This window comes from Triticum urartu, chromosome 4 (genome assembly GCF_003073215.2).
Source record: "Triticum urartu cultivar G1812 chromosome 4, Tu2.1, whole genome shotgun sequence".
NCBI classification, from domain to species: Eukaryota; Viridiplantae; Streptophyta; class Magnoliopsida; order Poales; family Poaceae; genus Triticum; species Triticum urartu.
Genome location: NC_053025.1, coordinates 521,783,636 through 521,805,219, shown reverse-complemented (window position 1 = coordinate 521,805,219; position 21,584 = coordinate 521,783,636). Strand labels below are relative to the sequence as shown.

General features: G+C 48.2%; 2 protein-coding genes across 2 annotated transcripts; both read right to left on the bottom strand.

The window, feature by feature from the left end:
• Nucleotides 1-6,827: 6,827 nt before the first annotated feature.
• On the bottom strand, nt 6,828-8,583 carry LOC125552412 (allene oxide synthase 2-like). Its single transcript, XM_048715959.1, has one exon. The coding sequence runs from the start codon at nt 8,476-8,478 to the stop codon at nt 7,036-7,038; it is 1,443 nt and encodes a 480-aa protein (XP_048571916.1). The 5' UTR covers nt 8,479-8,583; the 3' UTR covers nt 6,828-7,035.
• An 11,508-nt stretch (nt 8,584-20,091) lies between these two features.
• On the bottom strand, nt 20,092-21,127 carry LOC125554048 (non-symbiotic hemoglobin). The gene is made up of 4 exons (XM_048717673.1): nt 20,878-21,127; nt 20,669-20,783; nt 20,442-20,558; nt 20,092-20,330 (listed from the first exon to the last, which is right to left on the bottom strand). The coding sequence occupies exons 1-4, from the start codon at nt 20,991-20,993 to the stop codon at nt 20,190-20,192; spliced, it is 489 nt and encodes a 162-aa protein (XP_048573630.1). The 5' UTR covers nt 20,994-21,127; the 3' UTR covers nt 20,092-20,189.
• Between the last annotated feature and the right edge of the window lie 457 nt (nt 21,128-21,584).

Sequence of the window (21,584 nt, the reverse complement as noted above, 5' to 3'; positions counted from 1 at the left end):
ACCAGCCCCAAGAGGCCCATGCGCCAAGAGATAAGGGAAAGGAAGAGTCCTAAAAGGGGAAGGCACCTCCTAGGTCTCTTGGGGAGGATGGACTCCTCCCTGGCCGCACCCTTCCTTGGAGGAAGGGCCAAGGCTGCGCCCCCCCCCTCTCCCTTGGCCCTATATATAGTGGGGGAAGGGAGGGCAGCCACACCTAAGCCCTGGCGCCTCCCTCTCCCTCCCGTGACACATCTCCCTCCTCCCGCAGCGCTTGGCGAAGCCCTGTTGGAATCCCTCTACTTCCACCACCACGCCGTCGTGCTGCTGGATCTCCATCAACCTCTCCTCCCCCCTTACTGGATCAAGAAGGAGGAGACGTCGCTGCTCCGTACGTGTGTTGAACGCGGAGGTGCCGTCCGTTCGGCGCTAGGATTATCGGTGATTTGGATCACGACGAGTACGACTCCATCAACCCCGTTCTCTTGAACGCTTCCGCGCGCGATCTACAAGGGTATGTAGATCCACTCCTTCCTCGTTGCTAGATGACTCCATAGATTGATCTTGGTGATACGTAGAAAATTTTGAATTATTGCTACGTTCCCCAACAGCGACCCCTTCTCCAAATCTAGATCGCGAGGGGCATCAGGTGAGGAGCGGTCGCGGCTCTTGGGCGTATCGAACGCTAGGGCTGGTGGGGCATATCGTCATCGCAAGCACACGGAGGGTCGTGAGTCTGCCTAGTGCATCGAAGGATGGCTCTCCGCCGCCGCCGCCGTGAAGGAAGATGTGATCTGCCTCCACCACGAACCCGAGGCAGGGACAAGACGTGACAATCCCCTGGGCCTCGTTTTTATTTGTCGATGGGCAAACGTTTTTTTTTGCGCAATGGCGAGCAAACGTTATTTGTGGACTGCGGGTTTGATTTCATAAACATGAGGACTTTTTCGCAAAAACACCGTGACGGTGAACCCGGAGACTCAATTCGTGCTTTATTATTAGGGAGAGATTATTGACATCTTTTATGATTGGGAGCACTCATTAAAATATGACATGCTAAAGAGTTGATGTTGGACAAGGAAGACAACGTAATGAATTATGTTTTCTTATATCTGAGATAAAGTATGTTGTCATGGATCCTCCAACATGCTGAGCTTGCCTTTCCCCCTCATGCTAGCCAAATTCTCAGCACCAAGTAGAGATACTACTTGTGCTTCCAAAACCCTTAAACCAGTTTTGTCATGAGAGTCCACCATATCTACCTATGGATTGAGTAAGATCCTTCAAGTAAGTTGTCATCGGTGCAAAGCAATAAAAATTGCTCTAAATATGTATGATTGATTGGTGTGGGAGAAATAAGCTTTATACGATCTTGTGATGTGGAAGTAATAAAAGCGACGGACTGCATAATAAAGGTTCATATCACAAGTGGCAATATAAAGTGACGTTCTTTCGCATTAAGGTTTTGTGCATCCAACCATAAAAGCGCATGGCAACCTCTGCTTCCCTCTATGAAGGGCGTATCTTTTATTATTATCTTCTACCTTATGAAAGAGTCATGGTGATCTTCACCTTTCCTTTTTCATTTTATCCTTTGGCAAGCCCAGCATGTTGGAAAGAATCTGATATACATATCTAATTGGATGTAGGGGAGCATGAGTTATTACTGTTGACATTACCCTTGAGGTAAAAGGTTGTGGGGCAAACTATAAGCCCCTATCTTTCTCTGTGTCCGATTAAAACTTTATAACCACAAGTATTGCGTGAGTGTTAGCAATTATGAAGGACTAAATGATAGTTGAGTATGTGGACTTGCTTTTAAGCTCTGACATAGAATCTTTCTGATGTTATGATAAATTGCAATTGCTTCAATGACTGAGATTATAGTTTGTTGGTTCTCAATAAAGTTTATGATTCGTACTCTGCTTTGTGAATGGATTATTACTTGAGCATAAGAAATCATATGACAATATTCATATATGTTGCTGTTATAAGAATAATCATGATGCCTTCATGTCCGTATTTTATTTTTATCGACACCTCTACCTCTAAACATGAGGACATATTTATCGTTATCGGCTTTCGTTTGAGGACAAATGAGGTCTAAGCTTGGGGGAGTTGATACGTCCATTTTGCATCATGCTTTTATATCGATATTTATTGCGTTATGGGCTGTTATTACACATTATGTCACATTACTTATAGCTATTCTCTCTTATTTTACAAGGTTTACATAAGGAGGGAGAATGCCGGCAGCTGGAATTCTGCGCTGGAAAAGGAGCAAATATTAGAGACCTATTCTGCACAACTCCAAAAGTCCTGAAACTCCACAGAACATCTAGTTAAAAATAATGAAAAATCCCTGCCAAAGATGAAGACCAGGGGGCCCACACCCTGTCCACGAGGGTGGGGGCGCCCCCCCTAGGGCGCGCCCCCCTACCTCGTGGGCCCCCTGTTGGCTCTCCGATGCCCATCTTCTGCTATATGAGGTCTTTCGTCGAGGAAAAAATAATAAGCAACCTTTCGGGATGAGACTCCGCCGCCACGAGGCGGAACCTTGGCGGAACCAATCTAGGGCTCCGGCAGAGCTGTTCTGCCGGGGATACTTCCCTCCGGGAGGGGGAAATCATCGCCATCGTCATCACCAACGCTCCTCTCATCGGGAGAGGCCAATCTCCATCAACATCTTCACCAGCACCATCTCATCTCAAAACCCTAGTTCATCTCTTGTATCCAATTCTTGCCTCCAAGTCCGGGATTGGTACTAGTAGGTTGCTAGTAGTGTTGATTACTCCATGTAGTTGATGCTAGTTGGTTTATTTGGTGGAAGATCATATGTTCAGATCCTTTATGCATATTATTACCCCTCTGATTATGAACATGAATATGCTTTGTGAGTAGTTACGTTTGTTCCTGAGGACACGGGAGAAGTCTTGCTATTAGTTGTCATGTGAATTTGTTATTTGTTCGATATTTTGATGAGATGTATGTTGTCTAGCCTCTAGTGGTGTTATGTGAACATCGACTACATAACACTTCACCATTATTTGGGCCTAGAGGAAGGCATTGGGAAGTAATAAGTAGATGATGGGTTGCTAGAGTGACAGAAGCTTAAACCCAAGTTTATGCGTTACTTCATAAGTGGCTGATTTGGATCCACATGTTTCATGCTATGGTTAGGTTTACCTTAATACTTTTGTTGTAGTTGTGGATGCTTGCAATAGAGGTTAATCATAAGTGGGATGCTTGTTCAAGTAAGAGCAGCACCCAAGCATCGGTCCACCCACATATCAAATTATCAAAGTACCGAACGTGAATCATATGAACGTGATGAAAACTAGCTTGACGATATTCCCATGTGTCCTCGGGAGCGCTTTTCCTTATATAAGAGTTTGTCCAGGATTGTCCTTTGCTACAAAAAGGATTGGGCCACCTTGCTGCACTTTATTTACTTTTGTTACTTGTTGCTCGTTACAATTTATCTTATCACAAAACTATCTGTTACCACTTATTTCAGTACTTGTAGAGAATACCTTGCTGAAAATCGCTTATCATTTCCTTCTGCTCCTCGTTGGGTTCGACACTCTTACTTATCGGAAGGACTACGATAGATCCCCTATACTTGTGGGTCATCACTGTCACCGCTCGGTTCTGGAGTTCGGGAACATCCCCGTCGGACCCGATATAGGGCTGTTGTGATCCAAATAGTTATTCTAATCCTGGGATCAGAATAGTGTTGTCCTATATAGGCACTTTGCTATGAAAATGCTTGGATATAACAAAAAACGGAAGAAAAAAAGTGGCAATATAGGCACTTTGCCGTCTGCCACCGACAGCAAAGGTGACACGTGGCAGCAACCTGTGTAGCCTGGGAGCACTAGGTGTGAGCCATTTTGTTACTTTACCTGGCAGCAAAGGCTGGTGTAACTTTGCCATCAGTTGCGGACAACAAAGTCTGCTAGCCCCCACCTGAGGTCAGCTGACGTCGCCTGGCAGACGGCAAAGGAGCTTGTCTCTTTGCCGTCAGCAGGCAGACGGCAAAGTCTGCCGTTAGCCACCTAACGGGGCTAACCTAAGTGCTATGCATCCACTGGCTTTGCCGTCTGTTTTCATTGTATGGCTGACGGCAAAGATTTTTGTCGTCCCCTTTATTTATGCAGACGACAAAGTAGCCCTTTACCGTTGTTTTCTGTGCTGGAAGTGGGGCCGTTTGCCAGCTGATGACAAAGATATTTGCATCCGTGAACCTATCCTTTGTCATCTGCCATGGCAGACGGCAAAGTAGCTGATTCCTGTAGTGTTTGGGAGATGTGTGGATGCTGATTACCTGGATAAATGGCATGATCTTTTGGTTGTCTTACAAAAAAATTCCTATTAAAACTGCTGATAAACCTACTTGGACCCTTGAATAGTCTGGTGTCTATTCGGTACGCTCTTTTTACAACATAATTAATTGGGGAGGTTTTTTTGCTCCTGTTTGGGAAAAGTTTTGCGCTTTCCATAATAAGATTCCAACAAGAGACAATTTGGTTAAAAGGCAACATCTAGATGATTGACCTGCCTTTTCTGTGGCGAAGTTGAATCTGTTCAACACTTGTTTTTTGATTGCCTTGTTGCGCAAGAGGTTTGGAGAGCTGGTGCGTAAGTTTTTCAGTTTAATTCCCCCCACAACATGTCTGATTTGTCTGTCAGGTGGTGCATGGTCCTGAAAAAAATATGTGGTTGGTATGTCTTGAATTGCTTCCACTTTTGAAGCTTATGGACATTGTGAAATGATGTTTGTTTCCAGGGTGCAGTGTGGAAAGATACTCAAGTTCTTCTGGGAAAAGTAAGCGCAATGCTTCACCAACGGAAGATCCTATGCCCGGATGCTTAGTCAGTCCTGCTGCTTCAAGATCGTCGAGGAGGAACGCTTCTAAGGATCACCTAGAAGTAAAGGGTGGGGTGTGCAATGGAATCGACAGGCAAAGCTTTTTCTTGAGGGCACATTCCAACTGAAAAAGCTGATGATATGTAATGGTTAGTTATGTTGGTTGTTTTACTTTGCTCACCGTGTTGAAATTTTAAAAACCTTCTGGCTTAGCTAGTTTGGTTCAGCCTGAGCGATGTGAACAACATCCTGTGTTTTTCTTGCCTTGTTTAATAAAATGTGGCGGGGGAACCCCTCTCGAAAAAAGTGAACCGGTAGAATCCCAAAAGGGGTCTAGAAACAAATGTACGTACATGTGCTAACTTTTTATGTGATGGTAACACAAAAGTTTTAAGTAGCAACAAGTTCTCGCGAGGTTATTTGTTTTGCTGGACAAAATGAAGTCTCCATTATTAAAATTTAGGAAAGTGAGCTTTTGCTGAACTACATTGTTTCATTATGGTTTAGTTCATTTGATTGGTAAATAAGATGTACTGTCACTTTTGAAGTCCAAAGACCATCAATTATGCTATGTGCTAGATATTTACTTTCCTTTTGGAATAGAAAATTGTTTGAGCCTTTCAGTAAATACGGGCCCATTGTTGTCTTGCCCCAGGGCACCATTGTAGGCCGGCGCTAGGGAAGAGTGGAGCGGTGGAGACGGGTAGGTTTCCGCCGTAGCCGCCTTGGGAGCTACACCGGGGTTTGTTTCAGCGATTAGAATTCAGTCGGATGGCTCAAAAGATCGACCGATTTGTCCAAGAATATAGGTAACTAATAAAGGACTCTACTACAAATCTGACGTCAGATTTTTTACCATGACAAGTCAAATGTTTTTCATGGTAAATTGTGTTCTTCGAAGATGACAACTTTAGTTGGCGAGTAAGGCAAATCCGTCTCAATTCATTTTTCTGTCAGAAAATTATTGTGCTTACAAACTAAATTTGACATCATCATGGTAATATAAATTGCCTTGAAAAAGTTAGGTTTGCCATGCCTAAATATCCGACGTCAGATTTTTTTAGTGTTTCTATTACGGGTGTGGTTAGGTCTCAGTCGACTGAGATTTAATCAAGTCTCAGTCAAGTGACATATCATGTCAAAAAAGGAAATTTCAAAAAAATTGTGTGAATCTTTTTTTTCGGGAAACCGTCGATCTATTCATCTTCAATCATGGCAGTACAATGAATACCAGAAATAATAAAGATTACATCTAGATTCATAGACCACCTAGCGACGACTACAAGCACTAAAACGATTCGAAGGCGCGCCGCCGTCATCGCCCCTCCCTCGCCGGAGCCGGGCACAACTTGTTGTAGTAGACAATTGAGAAGTCGTCGTGCTAAGGTCCCATAGGACCAATATCCTAGAACGGCAACCACTACCGATGAAGAGAATTTTAGATCGAAAGGATCCAACCTGAAGACACATGAACAAAGACGAACAAAGACCGGATCCGAACGTTTCCACCAAAGACAACCACCGACCAAATCTCGCGAGATCCGCCGGAGACACACCTCCACACGCCCTCCGACGATGCTAGACACACCATTGGGACGGAGGTTAGGCGGGTAGAACCTTATTCCATCTTCAAGAAGCCGCCGCCGTCTCATCTTTTTGAGCAGGACACAACCCCTAACAAAACTTGAAGAAGCACCTGAAAACAGATGCCTCCCGCCGACAATGGCCGGGATCCACCGCGCACCCATGGCTCTAAGGCCACAGGAGACATGGGAGATCAGCGGCGCCGCCGACGGAGACAGAAACCCTAGCCACCTTTTCTTGAAGGAGGGACAAAGGGAAGAGGAAAACATGTAGCAAGCAGCCACGAAATATGGATCTGCGCTTTCTAAATTGTGTGAATCTCAATGTAAAATCTTATGAATATGACATCAATCGAGACTTAACCATTAATTGACTAAGATTTGGCAAGACTGTTCCGTTGATAAATAGGTGCTCCCAATCTTATGACAGGGGTCCATTTTATTACGCTGGGCAAGAGTGCGAAAAGGAAAACATGCACGCGAAGCTACCGAACAAGATACATGCATGACTGACATACTTCATACTCCGTTTGTCATGCATGCTATGACTGGCGTTCGTACGAGTTGATCCGTTTGTCACTGTCTCACAGATGGCCGGTGCAGGTTCTAAACAGCCCCAGGACCGGACGTGACCTTGGTGACACCGGTGAATTCAACCTTGGGGCCGAGCAGGTCGACGCCGACGTCGGCGGTAAAGGTGTCGTACCGGAGGAACATCTCGGCGACCAGGAGCCTGCCAACGAGCACGACCAGGTTCTTGCCGGGGCACTGCTTGTTGTCCACGCTGGGGCTCTCGGTCTCCCTCCCGTTGGACCAGTACACGTACTGCAGCAGCTTGCTTCCCTCCCCGACAAACCGGTCGCCGACGAACTCCCTCGCCGTGGAGCCGAACACCCGGGGGTCCTTGGTGGCGCATGGCTGGTACCCGAACAGCATCTCTCCCTTCTTCACGGCGAACACCGCGTCGTGGCTCTCGATGTTCATGTCGGCCTTGGCGCGGCCGTACTGGAACTTGACGGGCGGCTCCAGACGCAGCGCCTCCCACACCGCCGACTTGGTCAGCTCCATCTTCTCCAGCGCCTCTATCGTCACCTTGCCGCCGGCTTCCGCAACGGCGGTGCGTACCTCCGCGGCCAGCCTCTGGTGGAACTTCTCTCCGGCCTCAGCGATGCGCCCGAGGATCCCCGGGAGCATCACCTTGAGGCCGCCGTAGCTGTTGAACACGGTGGCGAACAGCAGGTTGTGGCATGCCTCGTCCCGGTTCAGCCCGAGGCTCTCGGCCATGTCGAGCGCCTTGGTCGCGGCGGCGTAGAAGTACTTGTAGAGCGCCTTGTAGTCACCGCTGACGAAGATGGGCGGGAGAAGCACGGTGTGGAGGAGCGGCTCCTCGAGGATCAAAGGGAGGCCGAACGTGACGAGCGGGTGGAGCTGGAATATGAGCCACTTGGCGGCCTTGGTGGGGCCGGTGGTGCCGAGGTCAGAGGCGGAGGGGAGCACGCCGAAGTAGGCGTCGGCGATGAACTCGAAGGAGGTGAAGTCGTTGAGCGTGTTGAAGTTGGACTTGCCGGCGAGAACGAGCTGCGACTCGACGGTGGCGAGGAGCGAGGAGAAGTGGGAGCGGAAGGCCGGGATGACGGCGTCCTTGCGCGAGGCGAGGAGGGAGAAGAGCAGCTGCTTGACCTTGGCGTGGGTGGGCTCGGAGGGGTCGAGGTAGGAGCAGACGCGGAAGCCGCCGGTGAGGGAGGTGGAGGGCATGTAGGTGCCGGTGAAGAGGTTCTTCTTCTCGACCTTGTCGACGTCGAAGAGCACGGGGAAGCTCTTGGCGTCGAGCACGGCGACCACGCGGGGGTCGCGCGCCATGAAGGGGCCCGGCGGGACGTTGATGCGGAGGACGGTGGAGCCGTGCTTCTCGACGCGGGACTCGAAGTACTTGGCCTCTCCCTGGAAGTAGTAGAAGTCGAGGCGGTCGCGGATGGCCGAGACGAACGGCAGGCCGTAGCTGCCCGGCGCCTGCCGCGGCACCAGGGAGCCCACGGCGCTCTGGTTCATCTTACACTTGTTGCTTCAGATCGATCGATCACGAGCAGCTAACGTTGCTGTGGATCTGCTTACACTCTCGCTGTGTGTTGCGAATGCAGCTCCATCTACTCGCTGCTGGGCGTACAAATAGCCCCTGGAGACCATGCAGCCATGCAGAATCCATGCATGGCTGGCAGTGGCAACGAAAGCAGGACCGCATACGCGCGCTATCGTGTAGGGTGGGCCAACCGACAAGTATTTTTGGACGGCGAAAGTATTTGGACGGAGCGACGGGGTCAATAGCTGCTCGCATCGTTTAGGGCATTCGAAAGCAGACCCTTAAAACGGACACGTTATTTGTCTGTTGACTAGTCACCCATCCAAGGCGGAGGTTGACATGCTTCTTGATCTGCTGACAAAATTCGGAGAAGCAACAGGGCTGCAGCTCAACCAAAGTAAATCTTCAGTGGCAGCCATTAGGTGCGAAGACATCGATTTGTCGGAAGTGCTACAGGGTTTCGGTGGCACTCTCACTGGTTTCCCCCTGACTTACCTCGGCTTGCCGATCTCGTCGACCAGGCTGAGGCTGAGCCACTTCCAGTTCTTGATAGACAGAATTAAAGCGCGTCTGGCGGGTTGGAAAAAAAAACTGCTCAACTTGGCAGGTAGGAGGGTTCTGGTACGTAGTGTCCTCTCCGCCTTGCCAACTTTCGCCATGACTGTCCTAAAAGTGCCAAAGAAAATCATTCGAAAGATAGACAAGGCCCGAAGGCGATTCCTATGGTGCCAAGATGACCGGCTCGTCGGGGGTAAGTGCAAGGTGGCCTGGTCGAAAGTTTGCTCCCCGGTGCGAAAAGGAGGGTTGGGCATCCTGGATCTAAACAAGTTTATCATTGCCCTTCGCCTTAGATGGCAGTGGCTAACATGGGATCAACCAGCAAGGCCGTGGGTGCAGCTAAAGCCCCCGGTGTCAGAGAAGGACCGAGAGATTTTCAGTTTGGCAACAAAAGTTCAGATTGGGAACGGCCGCAAAGCAGACTTCTGGAAAGAAAATTGGTTAGGCGACTCCCCACTGGCAATCTCATACCCAACAGTCTACAATCACGCCCGTAGAAAAAGTAGAAGCGTTGAAGCATCCCTCCGGAATGATCAGTGGATCAAAGATTTGCAACATGCTGACACCATGGCCATTGCACCTGATTTTCTGTCCATGTGGCGTATGTTACAGGCCGCAAACACAGTGCTGTGCCCACAAGAAGACGACCGCATACGATGGAGGCACACCAACAATGGTTGCTACTCTGCAAATTCAGCATACAACTCAGGCCCTGGATCAGCCCATGTTCAACAACCTAATCTGGAAGGTCTGGGCTCCAAATAAGCACAAGATGTTCATGTGGCTATTTCTTCAGGACAGGCTTTGGTGCAACGATCGACTTCAGAGGAGGGGTTGGCCGAACAATTACTTCTGCCAACTGTGCCTTCGCAATCTGAAAACGTCCACACATTTGTTTTGGGATTGCAGTTTTGCGCGGAAAATTTGGCTGCACACGGCAAGGCGTTCTGGATGCTCCTCCCTATCATCATCGACCAGGGGCCTCACCTCATCAGCTCAGGTATGCCAGCAGGCCATCGACCAGACTTTACCACAAAACAGAAGAGCAATCAGATCAATGATCATTATGGTTCTGTGGGAGATCTGGAACGAGAGGAATGAATGCACCTTCAGGGGGGCGACTCCAAGTCATCAGCGGATATGTGCAAAGATCAGTAGTAACTTAGAGCAATGGAGATTGGCAGGAGCAAAGAAACTAGAGGCCCCGTTCGGGGAAATGTTGGGAGAAGATTGATTTCAGTGTTTTCTGCATAAGATGACGGTCGCTTGACCGTCTCTTCTTATTTTCTCTTCTTGATCGCTCCGATCAACCTTTTGTACTCACCTTCCTGCTAAATCAATGAAGCCAGCAATGTTGGATCTTTCAAAAAAAAAGACTAGTCCATAGACACGAATGCAGAAGCCGATCATTCGACCGCATCACATTTAGACGTCCGCTCTGGTCCGTCCAATTCTATTTCAAATGCAAATTAAGGCACGGTTTTTATAGCGCCCATCACAAGCAAAAAGAGGCGGATGTCTATAGTTATTACAATGCGCATGATCATAAAAGTATCAGTTTTGCTTAAGTCTTAGTCGACTTAGACTTCGTTATGTCTCAATCGATAGTATCTTACTTCGATTTTGCATGAAGATTCTTGCAAAAAATTCTTTTCAGTTTTTTTCTTACATACTATATCACTTGACTTAGACTTGATTAAGTCTCAGTCGATTGAGACCTAGTCACGCCCTAAAAGTATCAGTCCGTGTAGAAAAGGATTTTTGCCCTACTAGACCGGCTATCCAAGCCTCCACGATCACTCTGCTACTGCCTCCTCCTCACCATCCGGCTCCAACTCGGCCACCAAGCACTTCGACACCTTGACATGGATGGTGTGCATGATCATCGCATCAACGTTATCCAATTCGTCCATCTTCATGGTCAACATTCCTCGTATCATCCAAAGTGGCTGAGAGAAACCCTCCTCTTTTTGAGTTTCAGCTTCTTCCTAGTTGCGGCTATCAAGATGTTAGCCTCTTGGCCTTCTTTTCCTCATTCACGTCGGAGCATTTCACGCATGCCTCCTCCTTCTTTGTCAAGATGTCCTCGAACTCTCTGTCATCTTGGTTGTCGTCCCTTCTCGCTTCTCGTTCTTCTCATGCCACTTCTTTTCTCGGAACTCTCTTCTAACCTTTTGGACGCCTTTTTTGTTGGGTCGGTTGGATCACCTGCTTCTTCATCGGTGCCGTTGTTGGCGATCTTCATGGAGTTGGTAATGGACAATTGCCACTTGGTTGCCCATTCAATTTCAACAAATAATGCATGAGAGCAAATCCCCTCTTCTCCATCTTCAAGAACAAGTTGCATGCACAGGAGGCTAGAAAGAAAAAACATTGTCAACAAGTTGCATATCCGGCCAAATGACCAACCCATAGAGTATATCCGGCCAACAAGTTGCATATGTAGCAAAATGATCAAACACATATAACAATTTACTTGCTCGGTGCTTAGCGCACCACTTGGCCACCGGCCGATTAGTTGTTTCAAATGGCCGTAATACTTTCTCATGACATCTTGGGTGGTGTACCATCAATGGTGGAGTGCCTTTGTCCCACGATTGCAGACGAGTTTGTTGCGGTAGGGCATGAAAATTCTTGTGCTCATGTAACCAAGTATGAATCTTGGCCCAAAATGTTGCGCCCTTTTTCTCCATGCCATGGATCATAACAATGCTAGTGGCCTACCACACATCGCAAAACAATTCATTATCCATCATGTTGAAACTTTTTTCTCTACCCTTCTTCTTTGGATCGACCGGCCATTCCTCCAGACCAAGGTCGTCGTCGTCCTGCTTTGGCTAGCTGATGCACTAATGGCCTGTGAGTGCATATGATTTAGTTGTAGCCTTTTCGAAGTAAGAGTATCAATTCCACGGGGATCACGAGAATTGGACTTTGTCTCTTATAGAGGCTTACGATATACTATATGCAAGTTAGTTGTAGGGACGGAGCAAAATGAAGGCGATAAGTTATAATGTAAATTAGATTGAGTGTGATATATATGTCATAGCATAGTTCTAAGTTGTATACTTGAGCCACTCTTGATGTCTGTGATTTGGTAGATCCGGGTGCAGAATACGTTCTACTTGGGGTAGATTTCATACCACACACTCCACTACCATAGGTTCCCCGCCCCGGTTCTCAATGCGATAATTAAGGGTTTCTCCGTGGACGCGGCCTCTCCAAGAGTTCTTTGTTATTCCCCTATCAATTGTAAGGGCGTGAAATTGAGGATTTTACTGCCACCTCAAATTACCTCGATATCTTAACCTTTACAACGACGGTAACATGCTTCGTGGCCTTGTGGCAAAAATGTTGTGTGGAGCCCCTTCACAACATTCACAAAGGCTATTAAACCAAATATTCAATAGAGAATTTCATATCCTTATTAACGTTTCAGCTCCAATACATACCAAGGTTCATTCATGTCCCCGAGGACTAGGGGGTATACTCGCACATGGAGACAATAACCACCATATGAATAGTTGTGGTAAACATCAACAGAACAAACGAGTAATACATGTAATGATCCATGAGTGGTTCAGTATTACAACAAGATGGAGATAGATGATGGTGAAGATGATTGATGCCAACGTCCCCTTGCACGAGGTGGGGAGATGACAATCTCCTCCCTGCTAATTCCCTCTCCTGATGCCTTCAAGAGGCTAGGGTTCTGTGTTCTGGATTAGGTTTTAGAGTCAGTGTGTGTATGATCTCAGATCCAATTGCATGAAGGAGTAGTCGACTACGAGGCATTGGTGGCAGGTGCTTCAACCAGTGGTATGAGTACTTGCGCTCGCACCAAAGGTCGTCGAGCGCTCCATTGCCCTGCACAGCCCCCAACTTCTCCCAAACACTTTTTCTTTTATGGTAATCATTTATCATGTTGATTGACGTGATTTCATCACCCTTTCTTGACATTTTTTTCATAATTCCAAAAGCGCCCAAAACCTACATCCTGGGGAAAACAAACAAAAAGAAGTGCGCAGACGCGATAAAAACCAACAAAGCCTACCGTGTAGACACAAAATAAAGGGCAACACACTACTAGGGGAAAGCTTATAGGCAGACGCTTACTAGTACCGAGGGTTTATAACCCTCGCTACTGCTACTTACTAGTAGCGCAGGTTTTTACCCCTCGCTACTACTAAGTTGATACTAGTAGCGCGGGTTTTTAACCCTCGCTACTACTAAGCGGTCTCTACCGTGCCCTCCCAGAACATGCCATAGTAGTACTGAGGGGTACAAACCCGCGCTACTACTAACTTGATAGTAGTAGCGCGGTTTTATACCCCTCGCTACTACTAAGTACGAGGTAGGTGAAATCCCCGTATCCTCAGCCGAATCCCTCCTCTCTCCCTCACTTTCCCCCTCTCTCACTTTCCTCGTCTCTCCCTCATACTTCAGCGGTGGCCGCCGCTGGTACACTCTGCTTTCTTCCCCCTTCCCTTCTCCGAGATCCCTCCGATGGGCGGTCGCCGGAGCTCCTCGCCGCCGCCAAGATGCGGAAGCGCGACCTCAGCATCCTCCTCCTCGCCGCCTTCACTGTCTTCTTCTTGCTCCAGGTCAGCCCTCCTCCTCCCCCCTCTCCGATTCGATCCGGAACGCTAGCTGAGCCATCCCCCTCCTCCTCCGGCAGCACGAGGGCGACTTCTCGTTCCGGGAAGCGTGGTACCAGCTGTCGGATGACGGGTTCCCGATCAAGCACGACGTGGACCGCCTCCCGCCGCCGCTCGTCGCCGACCTCAACGGCGACGGTCGCCGCAAGGTGTTGCTCCCCACGCATGATGCCAACATGCAGGTCCTCCAGCTCCCAGCCCACGCCGGGCTGGCCTCCGCGGCCGCCCTCGACGGATTCCACGAGGCACGCGTCATGGCTGAGATCTCCCTGCTCCCGGCCAACGTGCGCGCGTCATGGGGTCGAGATTTTTTTTTGGGGTTTTCAAATTAATAGTAGTAGTGTGGGTCACAGACACGTGCTATAGATAGTTAGTAGTAGCGCGTGTCGAACTCGCGCTACTACTAACACATGTACTAGTAGCGCGGGATGCACCACGCTACTACTACTAGTTAGCTGTAGCACCGTAGTAGTAGCGCAGGCACCCGCACTACTACTAGCTTTTAACCCGCGCTACTACTAGGCTTTTTCCTAGTAGTGACAACATCACATAGTTTTGACTCGTCATGTACGAATAGAGTTGCTGGGTGTACGGGTCTAGCTGGGTGTAGGTTCCTGACTTCTAGGCGTGCACCTCCGGCTTCGAGTCATCCACTTGCCCGTCCTCGAAGCAGCCTCCATGTCCGTCGTGGATCAGCTCAAACATCTGCATGTCTGCGTCCTCGTACGTCGGCTCTCCCAATTGAGACATAGCGGCGAAAAGAGAGCGGGCACCATGCTGATCCACGTCCAACGTCCACTAGCAGAAAAGTTGTCGCGATGCCGACTCGGTGAAATGGGACGTCATCGCATTGGCATCGACGTAACACGACACATGCCCGGAGGCAGAGACCAGGACCGTCGCCCGAGCTACTTGGCGGCAAAGAAGTAGCGAGGTTGATATTGCTCAGGCTAGGACGGCATGTGCGTGTACGACGATGGCGGTGTTGTCCCGCTTCCGAGGCCACGCTCGCCTCACCCGCCACCCTTCTTTTTTGCATGCCGCCACGTTATTTACCTTCGCTTTGAGGTGGCAGGTTTGTCGTGTTGCCTAGTTGATGTTTAGGGCGGCCACCTTCTTAGGATCCTCCACCTATGTCGTCTCCGGTAGCTTTTCGTACGGGTCCATGCATTAACGGTGGCGACGAAAAAGGCGGGAATCGGGGTCGAGAGCGGCATGATTGTATCAGAGAGGGTGGAGAAAGGGGATTTTGCCGTGAAAACAGTGTGGAACACTCCAATTGCGCGGGCTCCACCTTGCTTTTGGGTAGCCCAGGGGTCTCAGGGTCCTTCGTAGCGGGTGTCCAGCCTCCCGTAAAGTCCCCTGGTTTGCTTCCGGTTTGCAGGAAAATGGACACCCAGTCTGGTCCGCGAACAAATGCGGGACAATATTGGATGGCTTGTGGTGGTCGGACAGCTCGGTCCGGACGTTTGCGGGCGATTTGAGGGTCTACCCTGGAGATGCTCTTATCACTGATAGCATCACCAGCATTTGTTGCGCCTTTCGAAATACATCCGGATCTCATAAATCCTTCTCAAACGTTAAGATGGACACCCCTCAAATCCTTCCCATACGACTGGATAAAAAACGGCATCCAACCGAACCCTCAAAGCCAACCCAAACAACATCCTTTGGCCACTTCTGTCCTCGAAATTGCCTTGCGGTAGCCTCTTGTTGGCTGGCTGGAGGCGATGGGATCTCTAGGTTGTGCCCCACTCCTCCCCTGGCCTCCCTCCTTCCCTCCTCATGTAACTCCCAGACCCGAAGCCTAGTGACGGGTTGCTGCGGCGCGCGTCCCTGCTGACTGAGCAATGTCATACAACGTCTGCTACTGCCTGACGGCACATAGCAAATGAACCCATGCTTCAGTTCCCCCTCATGTCGTATCTCCAGGAATCAAAGGCATGATGTTCATCGTGTCTCTTGTTGGACGCCGACGTACGACAGTTGCGTGGAAAATGAGTTCCAACCATCCCACCTAAGGCTACAAGCCATCTCCTATCGCTCACCTTGTGCTGATCCAGGTCGGACAATTGGCGGCCTCGCTAGGTTGCGGTGGCCACCGAAAGTTCTTCATGAGTGTCCCCCCCCCCCTCGAGAATCGTTAATGCAGTGAAATGCAAAATGTTGACGACGACTTGACGCAGAGGGATGGTTGTGCAACAACGGCAATCACATCACATGAGCTACTATGTCACGGAAAAGTGGTGGTGACAACACGTGAGTGACTTCAATGGTGGTGCTACTCAAGCACCCGGTCTCGAGTTTCGGGGTGAAAGCCTAGGTCTAACCCGAGGTGGTTATACCTGACAATGATGATGCTTTTATGTCGTACCTTGTTGTAGGAATAGCTTGGACATGCTCGGACTGGTTATTGAGGGTGAAAATTTTGATTCCGGCCTTTGGTGGTTGGATGCGGTGACTGGCGGCGCTTGAAGGTCTCGCTCCGTTTCTAAAAGCATTGTCACTCAAAAAACTCATCGTCTTTGTGGTTTCATAAGATGATTGGTGTTGATATGGTCACCGTGTAGTTTGCCAATCACGGATCTGATTGATCTAGGGTTTTTATTTCCTCGCCTACACATAGCTTTGGTCGTGTATGATTTTGCTTTGTGAGTATGTTCATTTATGCGTGTGATGATATTAGTTGTGTGCATCCTAATTATGCAAATGCAGGGTGTGTATTTATTATATGTTTGTGATGCTTCATTTTAAGCCTTTTTAGGGATGCTTCATTTTAAGTTAATGAAAATTCACCATTATTAAAAAAACAGCTTAAACATTGAGATTGTCTGGCACACCTGATAACCAGCCCTGTCTGGGGCGGACACGCCAAGGCACGTCCAGTTCACCCCGACCCACGTATATCTCGTTCCTATGGGTACCCAGGATCAGATCCTAGGTACGAGTGGCAACTACAGGTGCTATACACGTTTGCTTTGATCTTTTGCTTTCGACGTGTTAACAAAAACGTGCAAAAAACGTGCACGAACTCGTGAATCTGGCCGAGTCCTCAATCTTGACAAGGGTGCAACGCTTTCGTGGCCGAACCACGACACCAGGACTGAGACCAACCTTTTTAGCCATATCGATACAGCGCGCGCCGTCGTGGCACACGACGGAATACGACACATGAAGCATGGCCAGGGCCGCGGCGTCGCATGCAGGGCCAATTACAGCTGTTTTTGGCGGGATGATCATGATCTGTCCACAATTGGCTAGTACAATAATGGATGTGTGCAATCTTCTTGGGACCATCAGTTTTGTGGGAGCACCCATGCGTGAGTTATATGATATGATTTTTTTTTCCAGTTCAATCGGACTAATCTGAACCGTTGGATAGGGAATGGAGGGCCTTCAGATCGCCTGCTCAGCGAAAATTGCGATGCATTTCAGGAGTTTTGTCATGCTATAACAAAGATAATTGACATGCGTTTCACGGATTTGCTATGCTGCAACAGCGAGAATTGCCGAAATAAAAAATTAAAAAAAAGGGGGGAAGTAGCCCACATGTTGAAGATTTATCATGCTACATCAGGTTGAATTTCCATGCTACCCAAATTAGTTGTTATATATGCTTCCAGTAATTACCAAGCTAGATCTAGGGGTTGTCGTGCTAGAGCATCTCTAGCATATCCCTTAAAGTGATCAAACCCGTAAAAAAGAGGTATGTGTAGTTTCGAACGAAAAAATGACACCTAGCAGATCCCGTGAAATTCGTTCGGCCCTTAAACTTTTTAAAGGGCATTGAAAATCCATCCGCGAGAACATCATATGTATAGTTTCGAAGGCAGTATACATTTCAATCTGTAAACCGGTCAAACCTCGTCGGAGCAGAAACGTCGTCGGAACTCGCCGGAATATGTCGCAGCACGTCGGAAGAAGCCGCCGCACGACGGAATTTGTTGCTGCCGGTCCGGATTGCGGCCGGCTCGACATCCACTGCCGAGGCGAGGCCGTCCACGGAGTGGAGCAAGCCACCGACGGCCTGAATCGGGGCGGGCCGGCGCTGGAGAAGGGCGGGGGGGAGGGGGGGAGGGGGCGCAGGGGAGCTTGCGTGGCGGCGGGCGGTGCCGGACTCAGTGGGGACGGGCAGGCGAGCCAGGTAGCACGCGGGGTGAGGCACGCCGTGGCCGGAGGCGGGCTTTGTCGGGACGGTAGGAAAAGAAGAATATAGTGGGATACAATTTTATTTACGGGGCCTGCTTTGCCTGGGGCAATGTCACACCTAAAAATGGTTTATAATGCACCTTATACGCGTTTTTAAGGGTCAATTTTTAAAAAATCTGCTAGAGATGCTCTTACACACGGGAAACGTTCCCCGGAAGGGTATATAGCTGCGAGTGATTGCCCCGTTCTTTATGAGGGTGCATGGGAGCGAACAATATGCCCCACGGGTATTGCCCCACGTCACTATTTTAATATTTGAGTGTGGAATCTGACGCATCACGGGATGTCTATTCTATAACATTATCATAAATTATGGGGCAATTTTTAGGAGAAGTTAGTTTTAACCAATAAAAATAACACATGCATACATTAAGTCCATATAAAAAACGTCCCTATGGGTCTGCGTGGTTCAATGTTTTAAGTCCCCAAATCAGCTCCTTTCACGGCCCGCTCACGTCGAGCCCAGATATGGGTCCAGCTGACCATGGGGGCAATCGGATAAACAGCCCACCTCTGCCACTGGAAATTTCTAGTCAGCGGGCCGTGAAAGGAGCTGCATTCTGGAGTTTTGATCTGGTAGTCTAGACTAACCTCTAAAGTGGACGCGCTTTGCATCAAACTGTGGACGCTTCGCACAGGGAGACAGAGCAGTGGGCAGGCCCAGCTTTTGCGTAGACAGTGCACTGGCCAGCCGGTTTTGGGAACCTCCTAGAAGGTTCTTTGAACCGGGTTTTCTGTTTTTTTTCGTTTTTTTATTTCTGTTTCTTTTTCTTATTTCTTTTCTTTTTTTCATTTTATGTTTCTTTTTTATTTTCTACTTTTCAAGGTTATTTTATCTTTTTCAAACTAAGTTCATATTCGAAAATTATTCCAAAATTTTAAAAAATGTTATAGCTTTTAAAAATGTTCGACATTCCAAAAAATGGCTCTTTTTAAAAAAATGTTTGTCAATTCAAAAAATGTACGTGATTTTCAACAAAGTTCTTGTTTTTCAGAAAATGTTGTGAATGCTTTTGTTTAAAATTTTCACAACTTTTTAAAAAATGTTCGTGTGCTAAAAAGTGTTCCTGTTTTTTTGAAATGTTCGCAATTGCAAAAAATGATCGTATTTACAGAAAGTGTTTGCTTTTAAAAAGTACGTAATTTTTGAAAAATGTTCGGGTTTTCAATTCTGTTCTGTTTTTGCAAAAAGCGTTCAAAAATCCGTTTTTTTCTGGTATTCATTTTCTTAAAATGTTTGAAATTACTAAATCTATTTTTTAAAAAAAAAATAACCAATTTGGAAGTGTTCGCATTTAAAAACAAATTGTTCGCAATTTTAATTTTTTTCCTTTTTATTCCTTTTTTTTGCGTTTTCATACAATGTTCTAGTTTTTTAAAAAAAAATCAAAAATTATAAAATGGTTGCGTTTCAAAAAATATTTACTTTTTCCAAAAAGGAAGTCACGTTTGATTTTTTTAAAATACGGTCTTTGTTGCGGCTTATAGTTCATATATGCCAGGCTACCTTTTATGACATGAAATCTTAGAAACTATACTGGCTAGGTACTTGTGTTGACTGATGCGAGGTGCCGTGTTCGATCACTCGCAACGAGCGGCATATAGGAGGTCCCCTCTAAAGTAGAGTTCCCTTTATAGACTAAGAGCATGTTCGGCGACTCTCCAGCGCCTAGAAATCCTCAAATCCGGCTACAGGATCTTACTTCCAGCTTCCCAACGAAAAACGCGGATTCGCTGGTGCTGGGCTTGTAGCTGGCCGGCCCATTAAGCTTGTTTCTGGCCTGGTAGGGAGGGAAGGGAGTCGCTCATGTTTTTTATTCGCTGGACGAAACGTTTTCTTTCACTTCGCGGTGGCAGCTCGTCTTAAATAAGTCAAACTCCAAGTTTTATGAATTTTGGGATCCATGAACTACCAGCTCCCAGTTTTTGTACTACGACCCGTCTCAGATCCAGGAGCTAGCCTCCTGGAGCCAGGTCGTTCGGGACAGATCCGCTCGCGGATTCAAAGAAGCTGGGAGTTGGGCAGTTGCCGAACAGGCCCTAACTAATAACCTTTAAAGTAGAGTTCCTCAAGATTTCTCAAAAAAAAAGTAGAGTTCCTCAAACAAACAAAAAACTCTGAAGTACTATTTCTACAAAAAAAAACTCTGAAGAACGGGGTAAACCTCATGCACAATTTGTTCCTTTATTGAATGCTCATTTTACAATAGGCGTCAGTACACATAAACACACAATACAAACACAACACAGTGGATGAGCTACTCGGAGGGCTTCATCTCTTGTTTGATGGCCGCGACCAGTTGGTCGTAGGCCTCGCCCCACGCGTTCCTCATCTCCGGCCCCCACATGTCCGCCGGAAGCGCCTCCTTGATCGTCTCGAGCAGAGCGAACCGCGTCACCTGTGACCAGAAGAAGAAGCGTGTGAGCGGACAAGTTGAAATGCAATGCAAAATCAAACACGAACCCCATGCTATAACAAGTCACGAGGCTGACGGTGCAAGTGAACATACCTCAAAGTGGCCATCTGCCACGCCGTATTTCAAGTGCGTGCCGCCCAGCCTCTTCAGGGTGGTCTCCCTCACCGTGATCTTCCCGGCTTTCCGCAGCTGCGCAGCCGCCTCGCACGTCTGCGCGATTCATCGCAACACATGGATGCACATACACATTGGTCAGCCATGGAAGCATATGTAAATATAGTAAGTAGGAGTAGATCGTTGGGAGATCCATGGTGTATTACCATGACGAAGACGGACACGGCGTGGGTCTTGAGCTTGGGGTTGGTCTCCAGCGGCACGTCGGAGTCGCGCAGGAACGGGAACATCTGCCTCGCCGACGGCGCGATCTCAAAGATCCTGGAGGCACCGGCACGCAGCATGCATGTCAAGGAGATGCATCGGGGCTTCATTGTGCCTCTACATGTAATGTAAGAAATGGCAGGGTACGTACTTGAGGAAGAAGCGGAGCCCGAGGTTGGCGGAATCCTTCTTCATGATGGCCCATGACTTGAGCACCAGCGCCTCCTTCTCCTCGCTGAAGACGACGGCTCCCTCCGCGGCGGACATGGCTTCCTCCCTTCCTTCCTTCCTTCCTTCCTTCCCGCTTAATTTGGCTATGATGCGTGAGTGAGCGCGAGCACTGAATGGTTTGGTCGGTCAAGAACTCAAGATCCGGTGCGTGTTGGTCGTGATTTGATGCCAAGCTGGAGCGGAGGCGCTTATATAGGTCGGCTTGCGCGACCTTTGGAGCTCCTGACGAGCCAGAAACGGACGGCGTGGCCATGTTGTGTTGGTCCGCTTAGCTCATCGATGATCTAATATATACATACGGAGCACTGAACAGGCATGGAGGTGGCGGATGGTTGGGTTGAATTCAAGGCGAAAACTATGTGCGGCGGCAACAAAAGGGAAGCGGCTGGTTTCGTGCGCACTGCGCGACGACGTCTTAGCTCGGAGGTCTCAAGCGGGTCAATAACGTGGGCGGCTCGGCGCGCGCAAAACAGCAGCCGGGTTTAAAAATCAAAGTCAAACCAAGCGAAGCTCGTTTCTTTCTTGGACGCCAAGAGGCAAACAAAAAACAGTCATCGCCGTTTGTGTCCGCAATCCTTTTCCCGGCGTGGATGATGTAGATGTAAAAAAAATAACTGATTTTTTTTA

What these genes read in the sequence shown, in the direction of transcription:
- LOC125554048 (XM_048717673.1), bottom strand. Translation starts at nt 20,993, where the DNA reads ATGTCCGCCGCGGAGGGAGCCGTCGTCTTCAGCGAGGAGAAGGAGGCG. An exon ending in CCGTGTCCGTCTTCGTCATG is followed by an intron (nt 20,559 to 20,668) that starts GTAATACACCAT and finishes TGAATCGCGCAG; the next exon opens with ACGTGCGAGGCGGCTGCGCA. An exon ending in TGGCAGATGGCCACTTTGAG is followed by an intron (nt 20,331 to 20,441) that starts GTATGTTCACTT and finishes TTCTGGTCACAG; the next exon opens with GTGACGCGGTTCGCTCTGCT.
- LOC125552412 (XM_048715959.1), bottom strand. Translation starts at nt 8,478, where the DNA reads ATGAACCAGAGCGCCGTGGGCTCCCTGGTGCCGCGGCAGGCGCCGGGC.